The 19,278-nt window shown below is 50.2% G+C and overlaps 1 protein-coding gene across 3 annotated transcripts in view; it reads left to right on the top strand.

The window, feature by feature from the left end:
* RIMS3 (regulating synaptic membrane exocytosis 3) overlaps positions 1-19,278 on the top strand; it is a 45,506-nt gene that overhangs the window by 13,446 nt on the left and 12,782 nt on the right. The window contains exons 2-5 of one of the 3 annotated variants that reach the window (XM_055254868.1): positions 1,413-1,530; positions 4,424-4,599; positions 10,301-10,548; positions 16,213-16,354. In XM_055254868.1, the coding sequence (XP_055110843.1) occupies positions 10,332-10,548; positions 16,213-16,354 (359 nt within the window). In that variant the 5' untranslated portion in view covers positions 1,413-1,530; positions 4,424-4,599; positions 10,301-10,331. The remainder of the gene's footprint in view (positions 1-1,412; positions 1,531-4,423; positions 4,600-10,300; positions 10,549-16,212; positions 16,355-19,278) is intronic. The other 2 variants (XM_055254867.1, XM_063625181.1) reach the window with 2 other exon arrangements.

A 19,278-nucleotide genomic window follows, 5' to 3' on the forward strand; every position in this document is an offset into this window, starting at 1 on the left:
AGTTTGATAAGCATTGGATGATGTGGTCATTGAGGACAGGATCTTGCTTCTGTTTGGGGAGTCACCTTTGGCCAGGAGTAGTGGTATTCTCCAGTGCCAAGTTTAGCAGCCCCTGTAAGGAGACAGGTGCCACATCTAGCCAGATCCTACAAACCAAGGGAGGGGCGAGTGGTGGAGATGGCTGAGAAGAATGCGTACCCTGGCTGGCCCTTTCCCACCCATAATCTGTACCCTGCAGGGCCCCAGAGCTCAAGCTCTGTAAATCTGACTCCAGAAAGCACTTTAGTGACACAAAGAGGAATCAATTAATCAATAAAAGAGCAGTTATCAAGCAGATAGAAGAACTTTTCCCTCTTCACAAAACACACATTGGTGGAAATGCCTGTTACTTTAATGTATGTTTTGAAAAGAAAAATATGTGGTTTTGGTTTTTTTCTTTATTATAACATTAATACAGTTTCTTAAGTAGTAACTTTAGAAAACACAGTATGTCACATGGAGAAAATAAAAGTGACTCACAATGCTATAAATACTGCTAATTTAATGTTTTAGGTTGCCATTCATTCATTCTACAAATATTTACTGAGTCCTGCTATATGCCAGACCTGTGCCAGGTACTAGGGATTCAGGGTGAAGACGATGACAAGGTTCCTATTTTTAACCAGCTCACAGCCAGGGGGCGGGGTGTGGGAGACAAGCACGGAACAAGTTAGGAACAGCAGTGTGTTCATTTCCTAGGGAAGCTGCAATAAAGTGCCACAAACAGGGTGGCTTAAAAACAACAGAAATGTAGACTCTTGCAGTTCTGAAAGCTACAAGTCTAAAATCAGGTGTTGGCAGGGTTGCTTCCTTCTATGTGCTGTGAGGGAAAATCTGTTCCATGCCTCTCCCCTGGCTTCTGGTGACAGGTGGCAATCCTTGGCATTCCTTGGCGCATTGACGCGTCACTCCCATTTCTGCCTCCATCGGCACATGGCGCTCTCCCCGTGTCTGTCTTCACGTGGCCGCCTTCCTATAAGGACACTGGTTATATTGGATGAGGGACCCACCCTTCTCCAGCATGACCTCATCTTAACTTGTCACATCTGCAATGACCATGTTTCCAAACCAAGTCACATTCTGAGGCACTGGAGGTTAGAACCTCAACAGTTTTTGGGGGGACACAACTCAACTTATAACACACAGGGACAGTACAAAGGGAGTTATGGGGATTAACCTTATCTGGGAAGACTTTCCTAGGAAATGACCTTCAAACTTGGATTGAGCCAAGAATAGCGTTTAGCCAGGCAAAGGTGGCAGGACAGACAAGTATGGGGCCACCAGATCATAGGGGTGGGGGCAGAGAAGGGTATGCCAGGCAGACAGGAGACAAAGTGGCTAAGTGGCTCTTTTTTTTTTTTTTTTTTTGACAGAGTCTGGCTCTGTCATCCAGGCTGGAGTGCAGTGTTGTGATCTCGGCTCACTACAACTTCCGCCTCCTAGGCTCAAGCCATCCTCCCACCTCAGCCTCCCGAGTAGCTGGGGCTACAGGTGTGTGCCATCACATCAGGCTAATTTTTGTATTTTTTTTTAGAGACGAGGTTTTACCATGTTGCTCAGGCTGGTCTCAAATTCCTGGGCTCATGTGATTCACCTGCCTTGGCCTCCCTAAGTGCTGGGATTACAAGCATGAGCCCCACGCCCGGCCCAAGGTGGTACTTTTGAGGACTGAAAAGAAGCAAGTGTGGCTGCAATACAGAGTAGGGGCAAGAGGCATGGGACGGACTGGGAGATAGGAGACGAAGACAGTCCCCAGGTCACATGGGCTTGTGGGCCTTGGCAAGGGCCTTCTCCTTTGTCCTGCAGGAAATGGGAAGCTAAGGGAGGTTGTCAAGCAGGAGAGATTCATTCTGCTTTGTAGGCTGGCTCCTCCCAAAACTGACTCAGGCTGTATTGTTCCTCCAAGTCCCTGCTTCTGAGGAAGAACACACAGCCCTGTCCTCAGGAGACCCCAGCCCAGTGAAGGCCCATGGTGACCCTGTCCTGGGAAGGAGGTATGGCTGTGACCCCAGCAGCCCCTAGTGGAGCCTTCAGGAACCTTGTTCTGAATGGGAGACATGGCTCACCCAGCCCTGGGTCTGCCTTACCCTTGTGTGTTCTGAGTCCTTAGAGTTGTGGTTTGAGTCTGACCACCCCATCCCCTGCACTGCCATAAGGACTGTGACTGAGAATGTATCTAGGGCCAATATGGTGCCCTGAGGCCCTAGAGAATGTCAGGAGCTCAGTCTTGTAGGTCTTGCAGGGACCATGCCTTCAGCACCCCACTCCCCTCAAGGCATGTCTGGAGTCTGTATTGCTTTCCTACACAGTATCCAGCCTCTCTGGGGTCCTCAACCCATCCCTTGCCACGCCCTCAGAGGGCCACCCCTTTCCTGTGTCTGATGGGAGAGGGCCCACCCTGCCCAAAGCTGCCTGTCCCTGCCTTGCCCGGGCTGGGTGGGCCAGGCTGGGTGGAGGAGAAGTGGGTCAGCCTGGTAGCCATGGTGACAGCAGCTGCTCCCTGCCAGCCTTCTCCTTTCCTCACCACAAACCTCACTGATGAGCTCCTTTGTCCGGTCTGGCAGGGATGGGGGCCAGGCAAGTGAGATTTGGGGCTGTGGTGTGTATGAGTGTGCATGTGTTCAAGCTCGCACACACCTTGTGCATGTGTTCAAGCTCGCACACACCTGCTCAGAGGTGGGGTGTGTGCCTTAGCCAAGGGAGCCCACGGCTCAGGGTAAGACGCTTCATGCTTCCCTGCCAATGGAGCCATGGGGCTCTTCCTGCCTCTCTGGACTGGGCAGGGGCCCAATGGGGAGGGTGTGTGTGGGTGTTTGCAGGTGTGTACACTTGTGAGTCTGTGAACGCCTATGGCTGTCGTTGTGGCTGCTTCTGTGTGTCTCTGTGTGTATGAGTGTCTTGATGGGGGGTGGTGTGCATATCTGTGTGCACATGTGATTGCGTCTTTAAGTGTGTATCATTGATACGAGTCTGTGTGATCACACATTTGGAATTCTGTACCCCATGTCTCTTCTTGCATGTGTGTGTGCACGTGTGTGTGTGTGTGTGTCTGCGCATTCACGTGCCAGCCTGGCTTCGGGGAGACAAAGGTCTGCACAACTAGGAGAGGAGCCGCCGCTGTGTGCTGCCCACTCTGGCTGGGTGTGCTTCCTTGGCACAGACTGCCTTCCCCACCACAACCACCTACCAACCCATCACCCGCCCACCTCTCCTTGAGTGGGGACAGGAGAGACTAGAGCCAAAGGAGCCCCTCTCCCCCTTCTGTGAATGCAGGCACTAGCCTCTGACAGGGGCACAGATTGGCACAGGTGATGCGATGGGCCGTCCTGGTGCTGGATTAGGTTTGGGCCAGGGGTCTCAGATGCCAGACCCAGCATCCAGCAGGGGGTCAGGAGCTGAGATGCTGGCACAGCTTCATGCGCTGCCTCTCACCTCAACTGAAAAGTGCAGGGACCCTGATCCCAGACTTCGGGAGCACTCAGGGCTGTGGTGGGAGGCGATGCTCCTAGTCTCTGGGCCTTCCCCTGCAGTGGTTGCACCTGGTGTGGACTCCAGACCAATAAGAACTAACACCTGGACAATGCTTTACGATTTATAAAGGAATCTTATTAGTAATAATAATGTAATTGCCCAACTGATGATCATTTACCACATCCCAATCCTTGTTTTGTAATGTTTTATATAAGAATCCTAAAGCAGGCATTATCATCTCCACTTTAGAGATGAGGAGCATTAGGCTCAGGGGATTTGTTAAGGAAGCCCTGTATCATACAGCTTGTAAGTGGCAGATCTAGGTTTTGCACTTACGTCTGTCTGCCTCTAGAGCATGTGTTTCATTCACTCTGCCTTTCTGCTCCTCTTTGTCTCATCTGACCCCTAGTCCAGCTGGGAGAGTCAGGGAGGGCCCAGGTGGTGATGAGACTCGTTTTGTAGAGGAGGGAATGGTTCAGAGAAGCTGAAGGAGCTGCTCAGGATCACATGGCTGGGGGTAGAGCCAGGAGTGTGTCCCGCAGCTGCTGGGCATGTCACGGAGTGTCTGGGGAGGGACACAGACCCCATTAATCAGAGGGAGGTTGGAGGAAGGAAGGATAGGGTCTAGAGCTCCTTAGCAGTTGGTCCTGGCTGAGTCTCTGTACATGTATTTAAAAATCTCAAAGTTGTGGGTCTTCAGCAGCTTGGCATCCAAGTACCTAAAGGAACATTAGGGGGCCCAGGAGTTGTGAACATTTTACAAGGGGAAACGGAGAATTGAAGAGTTTAAATGATTTGCTCAAGGTCACACAGCTTCTTCAAAGTCTATCTTTTTATGCCACAATCTACTGGAAGCCCTTGAGGGTAGATGCCTTACCTAGCCCTTCCTCTAAGCTCCTCTCTTCCCTTCCAGACCCTTTTATCACATCGCCTCCTCCTGGGAGCCTGCCCTGATTGCCTTCACCTCATTTCTTGAAAATTGGTGTTTTGGCAGAAGTCGATTGAAGCCTTGTGCAAATGCCCTAGGGGTGTGCTGTTGGGAGGCAGCCCCCTGTGATGCGGAACACCAGGCTCAGATTCATCAGTTCGGTGAGTTGGGTTTTCTTCCAGGTGAAGGGTGGGGAGGGAGCACCCGATAGGTGATGTGAGACCTGAGAGTTAGGGGACTTAGGGTTGAAGCAGTGATTTTGCCACCAATTTTTTGTATTACCCTGGTGCGTCTTTCCCCCATTCTGGGCCTTGATTTCTTGTTCTGCAAAATAAAAGGCTCAGGCTAGAATAGAGACAGCAAGTTAGTTTTAGCTCATAAGCTGTTTGTCATCAGCTGGTGCTGGAGCCCTGTGTTGAGAGGGACTCTGAAGCTAAGTCTGACCTTGATGGGAAAGAGAGAGGTTAATGATGACCACTGTGAGTAGAGGATGGGGAGGGGTGGTGGGAGCCTCAGTTATTTGCAGTCCCTTCCAGCCTAACACTCCGTCACCCTGTGATGCATTCCTTGGTCTTTACTGTTGGAAAGGTGGGTGGCTAGGTTCATCTTGAGCTTTTGTGTGGCCTTGAACTACCAAAAATTCTCATCCGGGCTGGGTGCGGTAGCTCACACCTGTAATCCCAGCACTTTGGGAGGCTGAGGCGGGCAGATCACAAGGTCAGGAGTTCGAGACCAGCCTGGCCAATATGGCAAAACCCCATCTCTACTAAAAATACAAAAATTAGCTGGGCGTGGTCGTGGGCGCCTGTAGTCCCAGCTACTTGGGAGGCTGAGGCAGGAGAATTGCTTGAACCCGGGAGGCGGAGGTTGCAGTGAGTCGAGATCGCACCACTGCACTCTAGCCTGGGTGACAGAGCAAGACTCCGTCTCAAAAAAAAAAAAAAAAAAAAATCATCTGGTTAGACCCACAGTTAAAGGGACTGAGGTGCCCGGGGTAGCCTGGTAGGGCCCTGAGACCTGCTGTTGTCACGATTCAAGAGAGAGTTTGGAGGGCCCTTTTAGGATACTGAGACCCCAGGGTAGAGGCCAAACATCCAAGGGCTAAAAAGAAAACACAAATCTTATTCCTGGGGAGCTGGGCAGGTCTTTTGGCATGGAGTTTTGGCAGGAGTGGGGCAGTAGCTGTCTCCCTGGAGGATAAATCAAAGTTTCTCTGCTGCTGTGGCAATAGCTGGGAGTCAGCAGGAAGAACTTCAGAGCGAGGTCTGTGTGACTCACTGAGATCATAGGACGGTCTCCTTCCCTGAGGTGCCATGACCTGGGCTGAGAAAGGGACAGTCTGCTCAGAAGCAGGGAATTGGTGAAGGGACTTGCGTGGGAAGGGTATAGTTTATTTAGCAATCGTTTGGAATCACCAACATGTGACATGGTGTGCTGTGTGTCCTGCCTGCTCCTAACCACTCTGCCGCGGTCTCCACCACCTTCCCTTTTCCATCCCTGTGGTCTGATGGCTCAGGGGTTGCTATGCAGTGGATGGCCCTCCTTTTAGGTTCCCTATCTGTAACTTTGGCATGTCTTTCCTGAGCTAGACCTGCTGCCAGAGAAGAAACTAGATCTCTAATTCCGAGACCTCTGCTGCAATGTGCGTTCATAGACAACTCTCACAGTCAAAAGGACTTTTAGAGATTATTTAACCTGACCCCTTCATTTTACACCCAGATGAGACAGCCGAGGCCCAGAGGAGTTCACATAAGGAATCTGTTCACATTTGAATCCCACGTCTTTATTCCTAATCCTCCTAAGCTGCCCTACCCAGGACTTCTGACCCACAAGGTCAGTCCTAGGACCTTGGGTCCAGTGCTTTGGGTCTGGCTCCTCCTGCCCCTTGGGGAGTGGCCTGCAGGCTGGGCCCTCTCAAGCATTTTTCAGTTCTCCAGCCCCCCTGGTTGATCCCTAGATGGTTAAAGATGAGAAAATAGCTCTGGATGGTGCAGAGACCTTGATGCCAAACCAACTGCTTGTCAATTCCATTTATTATTCGTGAGGAAACATGAGCCCCTGGGTTGGCAGGGTCAGGAATTTCGTCCCTTACCCCCTTCCCTTTTCTCCCCCTGGGGGTGGTACTCTCCTGCTTCCTAGAGGCTGTGCTAGGGAAGCACTTTGCTTCTCCAGCTATGGTCCGGTTGGGATTTCTACTGCCCTAACTTAGATGCTCATGACAGCTGTGGGAACGTGGGCCGGAGGGGCTTTTCTCACATAGACACTTTCCTTGTAGTTTTCTCAAAGGGCCCAGAGACCCAGGGCAGAGTCTGAGCTTAAGGGCCGGGCCTCCAGTTTTAGTTGAAGGGACAGGGGATGCTAAGCATTCTGTCTCTTTGTGGAAACAGGAGATCTGGGTTCAAGTCCAGGCCTTACCTCTTCTTAGCTGGCTAGGATGAACAAGTCCTTTACTTCTCTGAGACTCAGTTTTCTTATCTACAATACAGAGATAACCACATGCCTTCCAGAAATACTGTAAGGAGTAAATTAGACCTACACCATGGCAGAGTCACAGGATCAGATAAGCCTTCTCCCACCTTCCACCAAAAGACCATGCAGATACCGCAAAAACACACAAACTGGCACTAGAATTGGAAACTCAAGAGATTATCATAGGCCCCAGTCCAGGGGGACTTTCCATTAGCTGCAGGGTTGATGGAGGATGGAGAAATACAATCCAGGACTCTGCACACGTCACAGGGTGAATGAGATCGGTTCAGGCAGCCACAGAGAAGGCAAAATGAGGCGTTAACTCATCCCCTCTGTCAGCTATACTTTGCCAGGCTGGCAGGAGCCATGCTGACCAGGTGACCATTCTCAGCTGTCTGGGGACTGTCTTCCTTTATCTGCCACAATGGTGCTTTTCCTCTTTCACCTGTTCTCCCTCCCCTTTCTGTGTCCTTTTGAAAAGGTGGACTCCCTCAGTGTTCCAGGCCTGAGGGCCCAGGGTCAAGTGAAGTGCCCTGAACCCTGGGATGGTCAGCTGCCCCAGGAAAACCACTGTGGGCTAGGACAGAGCCAGTAGGGTGCTGGGTGCAGAGCATGCTGGAACGGCTGGCCTTGTTGGGTTCTTCCTGAGCAGAGGAGACTGACTTCAGCTTGGGACTTTGCAGCCAAACTGTGGAGGCCGACAGCTGGAGATCCCAGCTCTGTTCAAAACAGAGCCATAGACTCCTGCAGCCCCCTCCCCCAGAGTGGTTCTCAGGGCCCTCTGTCCTCTTCCCTAGCACTTAGCATAACCATCATTAAATCTTTAACTGTAGAATTAGTTATTTACTGTCTGTCTCCCTCTTGTTCTGGCGGCTTTGGGATGGCAGGACCAAGTTGGCCTGGCTCACTGCTGTATCCTTGGCATTCAGCATGGGCCTGGGAATTTTAGGGGCAATTCAACAAACAATATTTGTTGAATGCAGCTAACAGGGAGAGTAAATGTCTATATTTTAAAAAGGAATTTGACAATAGATCCCAAGAATCCAAAAGACATTTATGACCCTGGCATCAGGTAGGGTGCTTTTGGAGGTAACAGAGAACTCTGATTCAAATTGGCTTAAGCAATGGAAAATGTATTGTCTCACATCATTGGAAGGCCAGCGCAGGGCAGGCCCTAGGTGTGGCCTGAGGTACTTTCTGTCTGAGTGCTGTCTGTTCACAGTAGCACTGGCTTCGTCCTAGGGCTTAGCCCTCTCTAGGGTGTAGGAAAGAGAAGGACAGAGGGAGAAAGAGAGAGAGCCCCCCACCTCTCTTGTAAGCATGGGATCGAAATCTTCCCCCACTTGGACAAGTAAGAGTTGCTAAGGTGAATGCCATTCACAGATTGCCTTAATCAAGATCTGCCTCTAAAACAAGGGATGGGTGGTACCTGGACAAAACCAGCCCTCTGTCAGGATGCAGAAAGAGGGAGTGGATGCTAGGGAAGCTCCTAGCAGTAATTGTACGCCCGATCCAGTCATTCCATTTCGAGGAATCAGTCCTAAAGAAATAAGCAGACAAAATCCATGTAGAAAGATGTTTAGGCTGGGCATGGTGGCTCACATCTGTAATCCCAGCACTTTGGGAGGCTGAGGTGGGTGGATCACTTGAGATTAGGAGTTTGAGACCAGCCTGGTCAACAGGGTGAAACCCTGTCTCTACTAAAAATACAAAAAAATTAGCTGAGCATGGTGGCGCACGCCTGTAATCCAAGCTACTTGGGAGGCTGAGGCACCAGATTCTCTTGAACCTAAGTGGCAGAGGTTGCAGTGAGTCGAGATCGTGCCACTGCACTCCAGCCTGAGTGACGGAGCAAGACTCCATCTTAAAAAAAAAAAAGAAAGATGTTTATTGCCATGTTTATTTAAAAGAGAGGAAAGAAGCCAGGCCCGGTGGCTCATGTCTATAATCCCAGCACTTTGAAAGGCTGAGGCAGGCAGATTACCTGGGGTCAGGAGTTTGAGACCAGCCTTGCCAACATGGTGAAACCCCATTTATACTAAAAATACAAAACGTTAGCCAGGCTTGGTGGAGGGCGCCTGTAATCCCAGCTACTCGGGAGGCTGAGGCAGGAGAATTGCTAGAACCCAGGAGGCAAAGGTTGCAGTGAGCCGAGATTGCGCCACTGCCTGGGTGACAGAGTGAGGCTCCATCTCAAAAAAATAAATAAATAAATAAATAAAAATAAAAGAGAGGAAAGAGAGAAAGAGGAGAGAAACTTGGGCCTGATCTAAGCGGTAACTGTACTGAAATACTTAAATCAATTATGCTACTTCTATACAATGGAATATCACGGTAGCATACATAGTGTTAATGACATTGGGAAATGCTTATGATGTAATTTTTTTTTTTTTTTTTTGAGACAGAGTCTCGGTCTGTCACCCAGGCTGGAGTGCAATGGTGTGATCTCAGCTCACTGCAACCTCCGCCTCCCCGGTTTAACCGATTCTCCTGCCTCAGCCTCCTGAGTAGTTGGGATTACAGGTGCCCACCACCACACCCAGCTAATTTTTGTATTTTTAGTAGAGATGGGGTTTCACCATGTTGGTCAGGCTGGTCTCGAACTCCTGACCTCAGGTGATCCTCCCGCCTCGGCCTCCCAAAGTGCTGGGATTACAGGCATGAGCCACCGTGCCCAGCCATGATATAATGTTAAATGAAAAAATAGTAGGATATAAAATGATATTTGTAGTATGAGTTCAATTATTTTAAAAAATGCATGGAAGGATGGCTGGAAGGGAATAGGCTAAAATGCCTCTCAAGAGTACGATAAAGGGTGACTTTCTTGCTGCTTTGGACTTTTCTGCAGTATCCCCTTCACATAGAAGGACCCCACCAGAGTCTGCACAGGCTGGAGCCAGTTCTGTTCTCCCTGTTATTATTTGCTATGAAAATAATAACCACCAATACTTACTGAATATTTCCTCTAAGCCTGACAGGCACTTCCCATGCATTATTTAATTTAAACCTTAGAACAATCCTATGAGCTAAGTGCTTTTATTTCACATCTTGCTGAGGTGTTCACTGAAACCTCAGGATGTTTGGTCACAAGTCCACGCAGCTAGTGTGTAGAGGCCTTTGGAATTCAAGCCTGGGCCATGTGACTCCACAGCCTCGGTCCTCTCCATCAAACTGGTCACCTGCAAGGTTCTTCATAGCCATGTGCTAATAGGAATAGTCTCTTTTATTGAGCCAGAACCTGTGCATGCTCTTGACATTTGTTTGTGCATCTAACCTTATAGCCTCAGAGAGGTCAAGTGACTAGCCCAAGGTCATGCAGCTAGGAAGTGGTGGGACTGCAGTAGATTCATCCAAGTCTGACGTGGGATCCTTTTGTTTCCTGCCCACCTTCAGAGCTGCCTGAGGCCCTGCAGCCCCGGGGACCATGTTTAACGGGGAGCCAGGTCCTGCCTCATCTGGGGCCTCCAGGAACGTGGTGCGGAGCTCCAGCATTAGCGGTGAAATCTGCGGATCCCAGCAAGCCGGGGGCGGGGCTGGGACCACCACCGCCAAGAAGCGGCGGAGCAGCCTGGGTGCCAAGATGGTGGCCATCGTGGGTCTGACTCAGTGGAGCAAGAGCACACTGCAGCTTCCGCAGCCTGGTGAGGGGGCATGGGACATCACAGGGTGGGGGTGGGGGACACTTTGCAAAGACAGACTACCCAGAGACTGCCCTGATGGGTCTGCACTTCCATGCCCACAAACACTTATACTATGGCCCTTCCCATACACCAGGTGCTGTTCTAGGTCCAGTAGGTGTATGGACGGATTACATCTCCATGGAGCTCTATGAGGCAGGTACCAAAGAACAGAAAAGGGAGGTCAGATGCTTCAAACTACACAACTAGTAGGTGGTGGAGCCTGGACTCAAACACTAGCAGTTGGGCTTTCTAGCTGATGCTCTTAACCTTTACACTCCACTGTCTCCACACACAGACTTAGACATTAACCAGTAATTACTTATTAAACAGCCTTATGATCCTGGCACTGTGTAAGTGACACCACAATTTTACAGACATACACATCCACAAGATTTATTCTCAAGTGCTGGGTGCAGGGCTCACACCTATAATCCCAGCACTCTGGGAGGGAGAAGCGGGAGGGTCACTTGAGCCCAGGAGTTTGAGACCAGCCTAGGCAACATAGTAAGACCCCCTGGTTTAAAAAACAAAAAAGATTCAGTCTCACCTGTAATCTCCTAGTCTCGTAAATACAAATAGCCACACAAATGCAGTTCTGTAGTCCCATGTATATGTTACAAAGCACAAGGGAGACACACACAAAGATGTGTGACTTGTGCAGTTACATAAATAGAACGCTCAGTGGCTCTGGTAAGCTGCCCATATTTCCAGGGAAGCACAATAGAGTAATTCACACTGCGCATGGTCACAGATAAAACCAGTCATGCAAACCACACAGACATGGCCCTCTGATTACACATGCGCAGACCCAGATCACAGAAACATATCACATGTATGCAGGTGTACATCACAAAGCCACATTCACACACACCTTAACAGCTCCATCCTCATCAATACAGGATCCTTTTTCAGACACCTAGCTGCAGAATCTCAGTTATGTTCAGCCTGGTGGGTGACCACCTTGTGAAATACATAGACCCCACATCACAGAGGAGACAGCCCTCCCCACCAAGACCTCCTCACTTTGTGGTATCAGCCCAGACACCAGCTGGTTTTGTTTGAAAATCTCTTCCGGCTTATTTTGTTCAGAGTAACAACTTCCCCAGAAACCTTCAAATAGGCAGCTGGATGGGATGGTGAGGGGGCGGGGGCTCCGGAGGATCCAGGGAGAATGCTCATCAAGGCTCCCAGTTGGGGCTGGCGGTGGGGGACTTCTCCAGGCCTTAAAATAGATTTATACAAAGCCCTCGACAGTAGCACGTGGGCTGGTCTTTTCCAGCAATCAAACTGTGATGTGGTTTCTGGCTGGGGAAAGCTATTACAGATGGGGAAGGGGCTTGACGTTATCAGAGCCCTAGAGTGGGCATGGCCACTGTGAATATGCAGTTTAGGCCTGGTACTAGAGAGTCAGGGAGATGGGGACTTGGGGATCTAGAAGTTGGGCTGGGACAAGGAGGGGGCTGAGATAGGACTAAGGAGTGAGATTAAGATTAGGAGGTCGTGGAGGTGTTGGACCCCAAGAGTCTGGCTCCAGGGGACCAAGCCCAGGAATCCAGCTGATTCAGCTTCAGACCCAAAGACTTCTTCATGCCCAAAGTGATTTGGAGGGACAGTCTTCCAAGGCCAGGATAGGGACCTGAGTCACTGGGAGAACCTTCTAGTGGTCTGCCTTGACTTTACAGGCTGCAGGCAGGGATTGGAGCAGATACCAGGAAGACCTTTCATCTTGAGAAGAGATGAATGATGATGGGGCTTCTGAATCCCCTGTCTCCTTGGTATGCAAGGGCATGGCTAAAGGACTGGAGCTAGGGGAACTGCCCAGATGCCCTTCTAACTGAAGGTCTCTGTGAATCAGCTAATTGCTGAATGTCAGAGTGGGGAGAGTCCCTTGAGATCATCTAGTACGCCATACTTATTTTATTGATGAGGCATCCAGAGCCTGGGGAGAAAGCATGTTCCTGGAGAATGACCTCAAGTTCAGATCCATCCCCTGTCATTTACTAGCCGGGTGACTACGGCAAGTTACTTCACCTCTCGGAGCCTGCTGCCTTGTTTGTAGAATGAGGGCAATGATACATGCCTTGCAGAGTTATCCAGGGAATTAAATGAGATAGGGTATGCAAAGGCACCCAGTGTCATGCCTGGCACATAGTATAGGCACTCAGCAAAGTGTTGATGCTATTATTATTACCTGCCATTGTACCATAAAGCCAAAAGAGAAGTGAGTTCTCAGCCTCCACACCTCTGCTCCTTCCCTGTAGCACACTCCTCTCCATCTAAAATTCCTTCTCCATTTTTTGCCCCCATGCCTTGAGGATGCCAGTATCCCAGCTCAGACCCACCTCGTGGGTGGAAGCATCTGGTGCCAGAGGAATATATGAGGCAGACTCATGGGCATTGGCTCTAGAAACTGTTCTGGGAAAGACCTAGAAGGGTGCCCCCACTCCTAACAGATGGGATGGCTCCATTCCCTGCAGCGCTGGGCTGTGTGAAGTGGGGAGGAATTCCTCTCCTGGACTCTGTCTTCTGGGCTCAGGTCTGCCCTTCCCAGGGCCTCTTTCCTCCTAGTGTGTCCATACTCTGCATTGGCTAGACCCCTGCCCATCCTTCTTTGTTTCAAAGGCCCTGCCCTAGTACAGGACCCATAATATCTAGCCTGGACTATTGCACCACCCTCTTCTCTAGTTCTCCTGCCTCCTGCCTGCCTTCTTCCAGTTTATTCCTCATGTTGCTCTAGAGTGGACTTACAAAAACTCACTTTAGAGGGCTAGTCCTGGCTCTCTAACTCACCATGGGACCTCGGGAAATTCACTTTTCCACTGGGCCTCAGTTTCCTCTTCTGTAAAATGCAGCTAAAATGCTCTCTCCCAGTTTCCATCTGGATTTGACATTCACTAAGTCATGGGAGCAGTGAGGAGGGTGGGGTCAGAGCTTCGGGTCCAGGACACAGGTGGGTTCTGGTCTGGCAATTGGCTGGGTCTACACAGGACCATCCTGGGCTGTCCCAGCCCCTGCCCAAACGGAGCTAGTGTTTTCAGTACCAGGGACAGCGGCTTTCCCCTTCTGGACTCTGGGATCTGGGTCAGGGTAGAGAGAGGGCTCAGGACCATTCCAGAAGATGCCATAGGGAGTGGTGGTACAGGCTGTGAGTGCCCCTCCTTTGTTTGTGATGGGACAGATGGGATGGTTCCTGGAGTCTTTTGGTCTCTGGAGCCCATAGAATTATTGCAAGCAACTTGGCCTGTTTCTCTAGAGAGAGAGATTATATAAAGTTATTCCTTAAATCAGCAGGGGTTGAGACTATACATGTATGAAGCCAGTAGAGGGATCGTATGGACATGTATGAAGCCAGTAGAGGGATCGTATGGACATGTATGAAGCCAGTGGAGGGATCGTCTCTGAGATTGCAAGAGCTTTCCCCTTCCTCTGAAGTCATGGAACTTAATCTCTGCTGAATCACCTCTCAGCTAGATGGGGGATTGGGAGGGGAGTGAAAAGAGCATGACAGCAGACTGGGAGTCTGTGGGCCTGATCTAGTCCCAGCTCTCTCGGCACCTGGACCTCAGGCTTCCCATCTGTGAAATTTGGGGGAGGGGTAGCCAAAGTATCTCTAAGATTTCAGGATTCTGTGACTCCCCGACTCACGGTCTCACATTCGGTTGGACAAGTCTTATCAAAAAGGCAAATTTGCTCCCAAATGGGTCAAAGCTTCCCTAAACTCTGAAAGAGAAGGGTTGGGGTCATGAGAAGGTGACCCCAACTCAGGCTGTGTGTTGTGAGGTAGAGATATGAAGGCGAGGGAGCCCCGGACAGGGAGAGGCCCCACACACCAGCATTATTACCCAGGCCTCTGTGTGTGAGCTGAGTCAGACACCATTTGTGGGTTTTCATCAACGTATGTGATTGAATGGGAGGGTTCAACTCCAAGTGTTACATGTGAAGATCATGTGTCCGTGACTTGACTGAAGGTGGCAGAGTACATCATGTGTACATGTGACCAAGACCTGGTAGGACCATTTGTGACTGTGTGACTATGATATAAACCTGCATGTAGCCCTGTGTATGAGATTACTGTATTCATATATGTGATTGCTGCCGCTCATGCATGTCTGTCTATGCCTCTCTTTGTGAAAAAAATATGTATGAGCTAATGTGACTCTGTGTGTGTGTGTGTGTATGAGAGAGACAGACAGACATGTTGATGGTGTCATGGATTCCTGAATATGCTGTTCCAATATCCCAGAAGCTGGGATGATTTCAGAGAAGACATTCCTCCTCACCCTGCACCCTGTTCTCAGCCTGTCCCGCCACCCACCCTTCCATCCACTAGTGATCCTAGACTTCTCTGCCTGCCCTCCTCCACTGGGGACTTTCTGAAAGATAAGCAGACGAAGCAGGAGGAATAAAGTCTTCCTTTTCCCAGGCTGGGGCCTTGAGCATCCCCTCCCCAGCCCACCATTGGGTGTGGTAGGAGAGAATTGCCAAGGTAACCAGCTCCCTGCTCCCCACTGCTTTCAGGGGCTGTGCTGCCTGTCCTGCCCTGGCCTCTCTCCCTCCCTGTAGGCAACTCCACTGTTAATTCACTTGGCCTCTAACCAGTGACAGCAAATGGTTCCTTTGGTGCAGCTCCTATCTGAGGGCCAGTTCTCTCCCCATCAAGCTCCTCCAGCTGCCAAGCTTCAGTGAGGGAAGTCCCTGCAAACCCTCAGGCCGTCTCCCCCATCCGCCCCCCCCAGGAGGAGAGGGTGTTTAGAGGGACCACACTGCAATGCCGAGGAGGTTGCCATGGAAACCCAGGCAGGATGGTGTGCTGCTGGGAGAGGGAAAGTGTCCCATGTTCCCTGCAAGGCTGAGGGGGAGGCTAGGATATGGGGGTCAAGGTCCTCTGAACAGGAGGCACAGAGACACAGGGGTAAGTTCTCACAGGCCAGCTTCGGGGGTTCTTCTGCAGACCTTTTCTCAAAGCCAAAGGCAATTTGGGTCACCCCAGCAGTCCCTCTCTGTCTCGTTTTCCTAATGGCCTCTCCAGCTCTCCACACACATCCTCTCCATGTCCAGCCCCACCTAGAGAAGGCGGGTTTGTTTGAGAGTGGCCAGGCTTCCCATGGAGGCTTTCCTATAGAGCCTCCAGAGGTATCAGCGGTGAGTTGTGAGGTCTGGGTGTGATAGGGTCTGAGGGTGCCTGAGAGAGGGAAAGTCAGTCTGAGAATCACAGAGAAGATGAACTTTCCAGAAGAGAGTGGGAGGAGGCACACTTAACCTTTGGGCCAAGGGGCAAGGGCTGAAATCGAGTGGGAAGCCGGGCGTCAGGGGAGCTTGATGAGGGTGAGGCGAGGGCCCCAGCTGCGGATCTGCGGCTCTGCGTGGTGGCGCCATCATGACTCTGCCTGCAGCCATCTTTCTAGTCTGCTCTGTCAGTGTCACTGCCCTGAGCAGGGCCAGGTGTCAGGCTGCAGACCAGCTCTGAGGTCAGCTCAGCCATGCCCCTGCCTCCAGTCAGAGCCCTGCTCATCCTCCCCATCAACCCCCCATGCCAAGAGAGTGACTTTGGCAGGACTCTTAGAGAAGCCCCATTCATAATCTGACCTTGTTCCCTCTCTGTGCTTGGGGTGGGGGGGGTCACAGAAGGGGCCACCAAGAAGCTGCGCAGCAACATCCGCCGGAGCACGGAGACAGGCATCGCGGTGGAGATGCGGAGCCGGGTCACACGCCAGGGCAGCCGGGAGTCCACCGATGGGAGCACCAACAGCAACAGCTCTGACGGCACGTGCGTGCAGCCCCGCACTGTGGTCCCCTCCCTCCTCCTCGGTCCTCCAGTCACAGAGCCACTGGGCAGGGTGGGAAAGCCTCCCTGTTTTGTTTCCAGCTAAAATGTCTGGGTCCCCTGTGTCTCTGCCTTCCTTCATACCCCTCCCCTCAACACTCTGTGCCTGGACCTCAGGTCTTCCATTGCTCCCATTGGAATATCCAGATACCCAGGAGCTATCAGTTCCTTCTGTATGTTTCAGGAAGGGACCCTTACCTCCCACCTCCCACCATGCACACACTGCCCTGCTCCAGAGGAAAGAGTGGAAAGGAAAATGTGGCCCTAAAATCCTTTTAAATCTAAAACCATTGTTGTGGCCCAGATGAGTGGATTCTCAAGGAGGCTTGCTTAGAGCTGAGGGAAGGAGATTGGACTAGATCAGTGTTTTTCAAACCATGGATGGTGATTCATAGACAGGAAATAAAATAGGTTTAGTAGGTCAAAACCAGCATTAGAAAAAGAAATAGGCATATCTTATGAAGTAAGGATAAATTGCCTCGTGAACTTTTGTTTCCATTTTTTATGTATAGATGCACACAGGTCTGTCCTGGGTCATGTTGTTAAATCTCCTTTCTTACATGTAGGTTGCATTAAAAAATCTGAAAGTCACTGGGTTAGATATTCCCACAGATCTCTTCTAAGTCTATGAAATTATAGTTGTATGACTAAGATTTTCTGCTTCTGCTTCAAGGCCTAGTGACTTCCACGCTTAGGATTCTGTGGCTCCCTCGTTTGAGATTCAGTGATCGTGTGTCTCACTGCTGCACCTACTTCCATGAATGCGAGTACTCTCAAGCATTTATTACATCTTCCCAGGTGCAGAGCATGCCTGGGCATCTCAGATAGGTGATTCTTTTTTTGTTTGTTTTTTTGTTTTTTTTTGTTTTTTTTGTTTTTTTTGAGACAGAGTCTCGCTCTGTCGCCCAGGCTGGAGTGCAGTGGCGCAATCTCGGCTCACTGCAAGCTCCGCCTCCCGGGTTCACGCCATTCTCCTGCCTCAGCCTCTCCTAGTAGCTGGGACTACAGGCGCCCGCCACCACGCCCGGCTAATTTTTTGTATTTTTAGTAGAGACGGTGTTTCACCGTGGTCTCGATCTCCTGACCTCGTGATCCGCCCGCCTCGGCCTCCCAAAGTGCTGGGATTACAAGCGTGAGCCACCGCGCCCGGCCTCAAATAGGTGATTCTTACACTGGGATCTGCCAGCTGTGATCAGACCAGGAACAGTGATCATTGTTTTTTTTTGTTTTGTTTTTTGTTTTTTTGAGATGGAGTTTTGCTCTTGTTGCCCACACTGGGGTGCAGTGGCGCAATCTCAGCTCACCACAACCTCCACCTCCCAGGTTCAAGCGATTCTCCTGCCTCAGCCTCCTGACTAGTTGTGATTACAGGCATGCACCACCACGCCCAGCTAATTTTGGATTTTTAGTAGAGATGGGGTTTCTCCATGTTGGTCAGGCTGGTCTCGAACTCCCAATCTCAGGTGATTCGCCCACCTCAGCCTCCCAAAGTGCTGGGATTACAGGCATGAGCCACCGCAGCCGGCCTAACAGGGATCATTTAACACTTAGAGCAACCCTGAGGGTTGTGGGTATTACCATTACCTCCATTTTACAAGTGGAGAAACAGGGAGAGGAAGAGGGTGGGGCACCTTACCCAAGGTCACAGCTATTAAGTGGTGATGGAATCAGAATTGGATAATTCCATTTGATTCCATGACCTTTGTTCACAGTCTCCACACTATATCCAGCTCCTAAAATTCTGTGACCTTGAGAGTCTAAGTTTCTTTATTTAACCTTCTCAGATATCATTGTCCTAAGAATGTGATACTAGGCTGTTGTTGACCATGGCCAATAAAAGTGGGGCCTTGAAGCCCCTCCCTGTGGGGTGGAGGCTGGGCCTAGTCAGGGAGAGACACAGGCTCTCTCTGACAAGTCTACACAGCCTACTTTTTCCTCCCTGCCGGCCGCTAGCCAAGGGGGACTCAAGCCAAACTATCTAGTAGGAGATTCTTCCTTGGACAGCCTTTTATCTCTGCAGCCAGGAGCCTGGGCCTTTCTAGGAGATCTTAGAACTTTGTTCTATCATAGCCCCTGAGGGTTGGCAGGGCCAACCCTCCCTCATCTGTCCTTTCTCAGCTGGCCACACCTAGAACATCTAGACTGGAGCACAAGAGAGAAGTAGCACTTTTCCCTTGATGATAACAACAGCAGCAACTGGAACTATCATTTAGTGTTTTCTGTTTGTCTGGAACTTTTCACCTACCCTAATCCTCAACATATAAAACCCCATGAGTTTTGTTTTGCAGGCAAGGCAATTTTACCTTTTGGAGCCTCTGTTTTCTCATCTGTAAGATTGGATAATAGCTCCTACCACACAGAGTGGTTGTAAGGATTAAATGATATAACACATGTGGAATTTTTAATGTACCATTGGCACCTGGCCAGTTGTCAATCACTGTCAGCTTTTCTTGTTACTGTTTCTAGACCCCCACACAGTCATGGAACAGCCACCAACCACCATCACTTGCCATTCACCTCAACCCTGTAATTGTGTTGTTTTGGTCTTAGCTGCTGTTCTGGGCACCACCTCATGTTTGACTTGGATTTCAAACTTGCAGTCAACTCAAACCTCAGTTCTTGTAACTTGTTCCGGGCATTGAAATTTCTGACCTATGTCTCTGGTTCTTAGCATTGACATGCCCTGGTGAGGACACAGGTGCCCAGCAAGCCCTGCCTTGTAAGGGTCACTTCAGAAGTCCCTGGACCTTAAGGATTAAATAGCATCATTATGTATTGTTATTAGTTTATTTTATCAAGTGACATCAAAGTATTTTTCTTCAGTATGCAGAAATGAACAGTTCTGTTTGTCCTTTCCCAGAGTAGTG

Source organism: Symphalangus syndactylus, chromosome 12, assembly GCF_028878055.3.
Source record: "Symphalangus syndactylus isolate Jambi chromosome 12, NHGRI_mSymSyn1-v2.1_pri, whole genome shotgun sequence".
Taxonomy (NCBI): Eukaryota; Metazoa; Chordata; class Mammalia; order Primates; family Hylobatidae; genus Symphalangus; species Symphalangus syndactylus.